General features: G+C 40.3%; 1 protein-coding gene across 5 annotated transcripts; it reads right to left on the minus strand.

The window, feature by feature from the left end:
- Positions 1-1013: 1013 nt before the first annotated feature.
- Positions 1014-8577, minus strand: LOC118365461 (PRKCA-binding protein-like). Of its 5 annotated transcripts, none has more exons than XM_035747697.2 (13): positions 8412-8577; positions 7649-7714; positions 6513-6624; positions 6160-6288; positions 5089-5155; positions 4373-4462; positions 3861-3914; positions 3704-3766; positions 3367-3500; positions 3089-3181; positions 2911-2961; positions 2640-2784; positions 1014-2080 (listed from the first exon to the last, which is right to left on the minus strand). In XM_035747697.2, exons 2-13 carry the CDS (start codon positions 7687-7689, stop codon positions 1815-1817), a joined length of 1245 nt encoding a protein of 414 aa, XP_035603590.1. In that variant the 5' UTR covers positions 7690-7714; positions 8412-8577; the 3' UTR covers positions 1014-1814. The 5 variants fall into 5 exon arrangements, with proteins under 5 accessions (XP_035603590.1, XP_035603591.1, XP_035603592.1 ...); XM_035747698.2 differs by having other exon boundaries at positions 7649-7718; positions 8412-8574; XM_035747699.2 differs by lacking the exon at positions 8412-8577 and adding an exon at positions 8146-8378.
- Between the last annotated feature and the right edge of the window lie 1490 nt (positions 8578-10067).

Genomic DNA, 10067 nt, shown 5'->3' on the forward strand with positions numbered 1-10067 from the left:
TTTTATTTATTTAAAATAAGCTTGGCAAAATTACCCCAAGAAACTTTCAGCTATAATTGCTGCAAAATTTGGCTCTACCAAGTATTGACTTTGGGGGTGAATAGTTATGCATGCTCAAATGTTCTGTTTTTTTGTCTGGTTTGTTTCACAGTAAAAAATATTTTGCATTTTCAAAGTGGTAGGCGTGTTGCGTAAATCAAATGATACAACCCCCCCAAAATCAAATTTAATTCCAGGTTGTAAGGCAACAAAATAGGAAAAATGCCAAGGGGGTGAATACTTTCACAAGCTACTGCAAATGTTTTACTCACGTCGGCCACGGAGGAGAGCCCACAGTCCTTGGTAGCGGGCTGCGTCAGGGGCACTGTGTTATCCTCAAAGCATGTGATCTAAACAAGCCAGTTATATTTTTGTATCTTAACACACAATGGTTACCAAATATTTTTTTGCAGAAACAACTTTAATTAAATCTGAATAATTAATCATTCTTTTAACTACACAACATGTAACATAAAGACAAACACAGAAGAGCTCAACACAAGATTAAAACACACATAGGAAATACAAATATTCAATATCTAAATAAAATACGACATTCTGGAAGCTCCAGCAATGTTCCTTATATTGTAAATTCCTTATGAGCCCATGGTTTTCACAATGGATACATACTGTATTTGAATAATACATGAAGCATAGAGCAAAATAAAAACACAATTTACACATATCAAATTGGTATAATGTTCAAGGTTCACCTTGTTTGTGGAACTGAGCGAGAGTAGCAATGTAACCAGATTAAAGCTTCAGCACAAAATCAATACAGTTCAGTAGTTGACAAATCAAAACATAAGTCAAAGGTCCCTTTGATTAAATACATTCCAGTTTGAAAGAACACAGCCCTCTACTGCACTTGTTTTATGATTATTATACTGTAGTGGGACTGAGAATCTAGCATCAGGTGCAGCAGCGAGACAGAGAAATCCTTAACAATGACAGAAAAAGACAACAAAAACACACACTGTGGAATTATACAATTTAATTTGACCGAGGTTCCTTCATACAGTTTAAAATGCTGTTTGGGCCAAACCTTGCCATTACACATTCATCCTTTACAAGTGATTTGTAAATGTCATGTGGTTTTCTGCAGATAGAATTCAAAATATTGAGTGGGACTGTTAAACTTGTAACATCAGGGCTTGTGTCAATGGAAAATGAGTCCTATTTTGGTCTGTGGCCAGCCGTGGTTAATGATCTCTCTTAATCATGTGCTCTCCCCAAAATGTTCCATCATTTTATCGGGAACAGCATTTAACCGCTGTCATCTCACTAAGACCCAGGACTAGCCACTTGTTGAGAATAGACTCGTGAGACTGAAAGACCCCCAAACATATATACACTTCTCTAAACTGAATCATCAGCACCTCCTACAAAATACACTTTGCCCAATCATTCTGTAACATACTATACTGCACTCATTTAGCAACGATATAACATGTTTTAGGGAAATATACCAATCTGATGTGTTTGGTGGGGACTTGAAATAAACTGATCCAGTAAAAACCTGTTGAGAAATCGATTCAAGCCCCACAAAGTTGGTTACAGTGATGGCTGTCAGTTGTGGAAATGCTATTGGTTACAGTAGGTTGCAATAGTTAGTTCCAGTACAGTTGAATAGCAGCAATTCACAGTAGTATTTTCCAGTGTGATGACTTTGCTGACCATTTCCACATATTTAACTAACCATAAATAAATGCAGAGTGAGTGGCAGTTGATAGACGTAGGTGGAATTTTGCTCCAGAAAACAATCATATTAACTCTCAATAATCATCAATCAGTTTTTCAGCACCGTTCTCAGCCTGCTTGCCAGCACCCCCATCCTGTTCTTCACTTCCTCCTCCCTCCTCCGCCTCCTCCTCCTCTTCTTCTGTGAAGGAGCATGACTGGCTGCCGTAGTTGATCATTGTGCGGGAGAGGTCCACCTCGATGGGGAAAACGTCAGCATCCTTCAGCACGGCGTAGCACTCGTCGTAGTAGCGAGACATGCCTGACACAAAACGCTGCAGCTGGAACACGATGTCCTGGACTGAAGCAGGAAGGGAGAAGGATGTAAACACACACCCTACCTTAATACCACACCAGACATATCTGGTATTTCCTAGCAGTGCAGGGGTCAAAGAACGAGTTGTTTACAATTAGTAGGCCATCTGTGCCGAGAAACACTCAGCCTGATACATTAGTATATCGTGAAGCAGGGAGAGAGGGACTGATCATACATTGGATAAAATTTACCCGCTGGGCACAGATGTCAGTTCAACGTCTAGTTTTGATTTACATTTGATTGAGGTTTCAACTAACTTGAATACAACATAAAATGTACAATTATTATTATAAAAAGTTGAGTGAAAAATAATACAAAATTCCCTTGCGTTGATGATTTTGCAAATCCAAATCAGTTTTCCACGTGGAAACAACATTGATATACCCAGTGTTTGCCCAGTGGGAAGGCTTTTATATCCATTAGTAATGGGCAAACGGAGAGAGACTGTTTGGACAGATACTCTGTCCACTTATTACAGGTAGCTGGACAGAGCGTTAATGGAGAGGATGATTCTCCTAGGTAGACAAACAGAGAGAAAACAAACCATGTTTCTGGTCCAGTAGCTCAATCTTCTCCAACACATCCTTTCTCATCCTGGCGAACCGAGCACGGGCCTCCTGTCGACACCGCAGCACAAGCCGGTACTCGTAGTTCCCGGTGCCGACGCGATACATAGGCTCTCCCATCGCCTAAGGAAGCACACAGGTATATAAGAAAAACTCAATCACAAACACGGTACAGAGATCCACTTTGTTACTCATTGATATATCAGTGTTTCTGTGTGGACTACAGGCATAGGAAGGTAAGGTACCCACAATGCAGCTGTACTCTTCATCATCCATCTCCTTCACTTTCAGACAGTAAGACTGGAACACAAAATGAATGAACTTTTACGCCAATGACTAACACATTAGAAATAAACACTTCGGTACAGTTTAGACCCTGTTTTTAGTTGACCAATGTTGACATTTTGAATAAGGGGTCTGCTCTCACCAAGTACTCAAATTTGACGTCCAGGTATTTGCGGATGGTGAGCTTGGTGTCTGGTATTGCCTTATGAAGGTAGGTGTTCAGGTCATGGAGCATCTACAAAACAGGAGACAGAGAGAGGAACATGATTAATTGAATCACCTATATATGTGTGGGGATGTACGTTATCTAATCTAGGTATATGCAGGGGTGAACGCAAGCTTGTTGGGGTGTTGGCATATGAATCCTGTTAATGGTTTGTGTATTGATTTGACTGTTTGTTAATTTCTTCTACTACTCACAGGCTTGATGGTCTTTAGCAGCTGGATACCGTACTTCTCCATGTTGCGATGAGCCTCAGCAAACTTCACAAAGGCCTCACTGGCTGCAGCCTGAGGCTCCCGTACCCCGATCACAGAGAACACATCCCCAAATGCTGAGGGTCGTCCAGGCAGAGGGAGAGAGTGGAACAATCAAACATCAGCCAGTCTCATGGCATGCAACACATTACTGTAAATACAAACCTGTTCACTTTCAGTGTGTGAGGGAGCTTGAGTATGATCATAGTACATGGTTATATTGTATCTAGATCTGTAGTTTAACATAACATTTGTGTAGTTTCAAGGTGTGGCAACTCACCTCTGTGTGTCTGAGAGAGTTCAAAGAAGGCTCTGAGCAGTCTTTTCGTGTGCTCCATCAGGCCTGTGAAGAGACAAACAAGGACAGTGCTGCATGAACAGGGGAGACCGTATGGAGAATGTCAAGCATAATAACATTACAATAATTGTAAAAATACCTTTGTACAGCTCTGCTGTTTTCTCCAACTCCTCCAGTCTCTTCACCAGACCATCTGAAAAAGAAACGGGCCTAGTATGAGGACACTTACAGTAGTAGCGTAGTGCCCCTCTCCGGCCCAGATGATATCAGTCATCAAGAGATTGTACAGAGATTATGCAGTGGCCGTGTCCGAATACCCATACTAGCATACTAGATAGAATCTGAAAAAAAGTTAGAAGTGACATTTTTTAAATGGTACTCCGAATGAGTCATCTAATGCGTGATTACGTTGACACCCGCCATTTGTTCATTTTGGTACTGCACGTCAATGTATCTGATTATCAGCTTTAGTCAAACACATGAGTCAGAAAACACAAGTAAATTCTACAAGATCAAATGCTGAAATGAGTATGCCAGTATCTTAGGGATGATGCCAACTAAATTGGCTTCAATGAGGAAAGTAGAGTCAGAAATAATAGAAATGTATAACATGGCCAGACAGATGGACAGCGTGTTTTGTCCCAGTCTCACCATTGCAGAGTATGGCTCTGCTGAGCCCCAGAGCGTCGGCTGTACCAGAGCTCATGTTCTCCACCAGGCGGTGCTTCACCTTCTTCAGCACTAAAACACACCAGATGTAAAAACATACTATTATGGTAGCATCTGTCTTTCTGGTGAGTAAGAATGGTACTCTACCCATATATAGGAAACGGCCAACATAAAGGAAACACTTGAGTAAATGAGGGATACAATGTACTGTTGAAAGCAGGTGCTTCCACACAGTTGTGGAATTAATATCCTGTCATGCTTAGGGTCATGTATAAAAATGCCCAGTTGCCCAGTATTTTGTCTACCATGGCTAGAAGAAGAGATCATAGTGACTTTGCAAGAGGGATGATTGTTGGGGCAAGTTTGACAAGAGCTTCAGTGACGAAGACTGCGCAATTTGCTGATTTCTCACGATATGCTACAGTCGTGCCAGTCACCAGATCTCAACCCCATTGAACACTTATGGGAGATTCTGGAGCGGTGCCTGAGACAGCGTTTTCCACCACCATCAACAAAACACAGAATTTCTTGTGGAAGAATGGTGTCGCATCCCTCCAATATAGATCCAGACACTTGTAGAATCTATGCCAAGGAGCATTGAATCTGTTCTAGCGGTTCGAGATGGCCCAACGTTCTATTAAGACACTATGTTGGTGTTTCCTTTATTTTGTCAATGAGATGCGTTCTGTGACTGTTACCTATGTCCAGTGACTTCCCCTGTTTGGGGTCAGCCTGCAGCTTGTTGTAGTGGATCGTTGCTTCTCCCTGCAAAGACAAGAGGAATGCATGGAAGAGATAAGGAAGACAGTAACTCAAACACCACCTCAGTATAATAAAAACCATGATGCAAATCTACAGACACTTCCCCCAGGGGTCATATTACTCAAACTAAAATATATAGCCTATGGGGTTCCCCCAGGCAATACAGTATTGATTAGATCTACCTAAGCTGACATTGGCTTTCTCCCCTGGTTAGTCTGAGGACTTGCGTTACAGGCAGGTCATAAGTGAACCAGGTATTGCCAAACAATCCATGTGTACAAAGTGTGTCTGCAACTCATTTCAACTGAAAATCATGAAGGACAATATAGCAGTATTTAAGCCAAACAAAGGTGCTTCTGCAAGTGTAGAAACATAAGAATTACAGCTCCTCTGATAAAACTGCACACAGTTTGCAAGTAATAACAATAAATACCCGTGACAATTTCAACTCAGTGGGCATAGCATGCAAATAAATGAAAGTCAGCGAAGCCTAAGGGCAACAATGGCACATAATAATCCTTTATACAGACAGTGGAGCATCTCTCCCCATCTCTCTAATCCTGAGCACAGACCATGGTGGGGTAGTCATTGAACTCGCATAGCTTCCTGTGTCGTCACAATAGATTTAGAAACAGCATTGCCACTCCACACTGGTGATGTGAGGGTCCAAACTCCTGGCTATTATCCTGTTCTCACTAGCTCCGCTGAGCGATCTGAGGTGTCCCTATTATTTAACATCGAATAGTGACCGCAGTCCTTTTCAGACTGACTGGTCATTTACTGATAAAAAAAACACAGAATCCAGAATGAAATACTGTGGCTTTGGACTTTCTATTTTTATCTACTGGTAAGTGTTAGTCTTGTTAGTCTTGTCAGTGTTGGTACATGGTTTGGGTTGTGTGGCTAACAAAAAAACAACAACAGGAAATACACTAACTGGTTTGTAGTCTTTTGCAGTATCAAACCAAAATTGATTGAAAAGCTGCTTCCAAGCCCTCTTAATGTACCTGGACAGCCTGAATCATCTTTGCCACCTCCACCTTTGTCTTGCCCTTCACAGGTTTGCCGTTCACTCCTGTGATCTCGTCACCAGACGCCAGAGTCCCCTCCAGAGCAGCAGGGGTGTTGTCAAAGACCTGACAGAGATAGTTTTATGTAAAGAATATATCCAATAATGACAAAAACCAAGCCATAAGAGCTCAGAGCCTTAAAACAAACTGATTTAAGAAAGTTCAAGATAATAGGTTATACATTGCATCTATAATCTAATGTTTCTGATTTAGTTAACTCTGGATACATAGCTACTGAACCAAACACTACTGCTCTAAAGACTGAAGTACAGTATAGAGGTACATAATACCTGTACAATGTAAAGACAGGGACAGTACTGCGCCCCACCCCCAATGCTGATCCCTATCAGGTTCTGCGCATCCTTCTTCAGGGATATAGTCCCAGGGACTGTAGGGATCCCCCTGTTAAAGAATATTTGAAGATCCTTTTAATACATTGTCTGTAGTGTCTAAAATATGATTTGGGAAAGCAAGCGCTGTCAAAGCCATTTAGATGAGATGTACAGTGCATTTGAAAAGTATTCAGACCCCTTCACTTTTCCACATTTTGTTACGTTACAGCCTTATTCTAAAATTGATTAAATATTTTTTTTCCTTCATCAATCTACACACAATACCCCATAATGGTAAAGCAAAAACAGGTTATTAGAAATTTTGACAAATGTATAATAAAACCCCCCCGGAAATATTACATTTACATAAGTATTCAGACCCTTTACTCTTTACTTTGATGAAGCACCTTTGGCAGTGATTACAGCCTCAAGTCTTCTTGTGTATGACGCTACAAGCTTGGCACACCTGCATTTGGGGAGTTTCTCCCATTCTTCTCTGCAGATCCTCTCAAGCTCTGTCAGGTTGGATGGAGAGTGTCGCTGCACAGCTATATTCAGGTCCCTCAAGAGATGCTTGATCAGGTTCAAGTCCGGGCTCTGGCTGGGAAAGCAAAGCATGATGCTGCCACCACCATGCTTCACTGTAGGGATGGTATTGGCCAGGTGATGAGCGGTGCCTGGTTCCCCCCAGATGTGATGCTTGGCATTCAGGCCAAAGAGTTCAATCTTGGTTTCATCAGACGAGAGAATCTTGTTTCTCATGGTCAGATTCCTTTATGTGCCTCTTGGCAAACTCCAAGCGGACTGCCATGTGCATTTTACTGGAGGAAATACTTCAGTCAAGCCACTCTAGCATAAAAGCCTGATTGGTGGAGTGTAAAACATAAAACATGGAACACATCTCAAGGATGATGACTGGAAACAGGATGCACCTGACCTCAATTTTGAGTCTCATGGCAAAGGGTCTGAATACTTATGTAAATAAGGTATTTCTGTTTCTGTTTTATATACATTTGCAAACATTTCTAAAAACCTGTTTTCACTTTTTTTTTTACATGTAGAACATGAAAAAGATGCTAATCATATTTACTTACAGTTTGTCCTCCTCCAACTCATAGTCCATGTCTGTGAACATTCCAGGACTGGTTATCCTGTATAATCTGGCTTGGAGGAAAACAAGAATGGCATTGGTTAATCTTAGTCAAGCAGTAGCTATGTCTATAAAGACATTTAAAAAAGTTAACTAGTTACCTAACACAAAATTCCATCACTGGTTAAGGTTGCCAATGCTGACACAGTAACTGTAATAAAATATGTGGGCAACAAATAACTGGAAAACGTTCCTTTATTTGCTGGCAAGAAATGGGAATTAGCTAGCTGCTGTCAGTTAATGATGAAGCCAACACAGCTGGTAGATAGCTGAGCCTAGCTTGAACCAGTACCTGGGCTTTTAGTAGACGATGAATATTACGAGATCGTCGTCTCCTCAAGCCCAGCTAACGTTAGTCGGTACTGGTTCAAGCCTAGCTAGGCATTTATTTAACCAAGCAAGTCAGTTAAGAACACGTTCTTATTTACAATGACGGCCTACCCCGGCCAAACCCTAACAACGCTGGGCCAATTGTGCGCCGCCCGATGGGACTCCCAATCGCGGCCGGTTGTGATACAGCCTGGAATCGAACCAGGGTCTGTAGTGACAGCGATGCAGTGCCTTGGACCGATGCAAGCCACCTCCCGAAATAATGCTTAGCTTACTTGCTAGCTAGGCTACCTAATTTTGGCAGCTGTCAGCAGTATGTGTATTGCAAACGAGCATGATAAAAAAAGATGGAAGGTGGCCACTGGCCAGCTATTTACCTCCAACACAGTTGATGACATGCGCGTTGTTATCTTAACACAAACGTTTATCTCATGCCCCTGGGGAATGTTTCTTTAAATGTACGCGTTGTTCGTCTGTCAAAAAGAAGATTCTGTTTACATGTCCTCGTCACTTCCGGTAATTTGCGGAAACTGTCAGTGATTCCATTTCCCCATAGAGATTTGTATTATTTATTAATTAAACACTAACATGCAAACAGCGCTATCCTGGACCCTGGGACGTCCCACTAACCATAATCATTACCTAACCTTAACCATTTAAACATTTCTACTTCAATGTGGTAGGGACATCCCAAGGAGTCCAGATAGCAAGGACCATACTGTTTTGGACTGGATTTCAATATTATATCATACAATTAATTAAAACGCTGTCATTTAAGATATGTATAAAATTGTAGTTGTGGACTCATCTTCTTATTCTACCTGATGCCTTTTATAAAATATTTTCAATAGCGTTTTTGTTTGTTTTCACTTGGAAGACCATTCAAAGAGTAAAACGTTTGATAGGCTAGGGAAGTCGTCACACTTTCCCAGCACATATATCTGAATATACGGTTAATTCATAAAATCTATTCATTGTTGTATTTGTTAAGGGCAGATCATGCACTTTATCTGTCCAGTGTTTCAAGATTTATATTAAATATAACCTAGAATTAATTACAATATTAGTTAAATTGTTATTTCCTTCCATTTTTTAATTATGTTAAAAAGCAGATGGTCTGTGTTTGAAACAACAGAATGCTGTGGGCTATACCAGTCGTTAAAAATATGAATGACAAGTAAACGACTTAACTGCCAGCTCAGCCAATGAGCCGTCTCGGCCAAAAACGTGACATCACGTTATATGAGGAAATAGCAAGTTTTAAAAAAAGTTTTTAAAAATATTTTTTTATATCAAATCAATACATAAAGCACATGAGGGAACACAAGCACACATAGATTACAAACAATAGACAATCGAGCTAGGGGGTACAATATCACATTACAATTACACAAGGACCTTAAGGGACATGCATATACTTACAATTCTAACAGCTTTTTTGTTAGTAGAGCATTTAACCGTCTTAAAATACAGTTCAATTTATTTTTGTAGGGTACGAAAATGGGGTTTTCTGTTTGTAAATTTACATTTGTGTATATGAAATTTGGCCAAAAAAATAATGAAATTAATTACATAAAAATGATTCCGCTTATTTCTATTGTATGTAAAGAATCCAAACAGTACATCTCTCCACAATAGTGTAAAATCTTCATAAATGTGTTCAATTATAAACCTACTGATGTCTTGCCACAGTTTTCTTACATGTATACAATGCCAAAAAAGATGCACTACTGTTTCTGGGTGGTCATTACAAAAGGAGAAATTTGAGTTGATGTTTTCCTTAAACTTCTTCATATAGTGGTTGGCAGGATAATATTTATGAATAATTTAAAAGGAAACTTCCTTAACTTTGTTAACAAGTAGGTATGTGTGTGGCAACATCCACACTTTTTTCCAACAGATATTATCAATAAATCCATTCCAATAAGGCATGACATAAGGTATAAATGCAACATCCTGCTGAAACAAGGATCGTATCGTTCTGTTGTTGAATGGACCAAAAGAGAAACAAATCTTTCCTACTGATGAGTCAA

The sequence above is a fragment of the Oncorhynchus keta genome, chromosome 32 (assembly GCF_023373465.1).
Source record: "Oncorhynchus keta strain PuntledgeMale-10-30-2019 chromosome 32, Oket_V2, whole genome shotgun sequence".
NCBI classification, from domain to species: Eukaryota; Metazoa; Chordata; class Actinopteri; order Salmoniformes; family Salmonidae; genus Oncorhynchus; species Oncorhynchus keta.

What these genes read in the sequence shown, in the direction of transcription:
- LOC118365461 (XM_035747696.2), bottom strand. An exon ending in AGATGATTCAGGCTGTCCAG is followed by an intron (nt 5,156 to 6,159) that starts GTACATTAAGAG and finishes TTGTCTTTGCAG; the next exon opens with GGAGAAGCAACGATCCACTA. An exon ending in AACAGCAGAGCTGTACAAAG is followed by an intron (nt 3,767 to 3,860) that starts GTATTTTTACAA and finishes GTCTCTTCACAG; the next exon opens with GCCTGATGGAGCACACGAAA.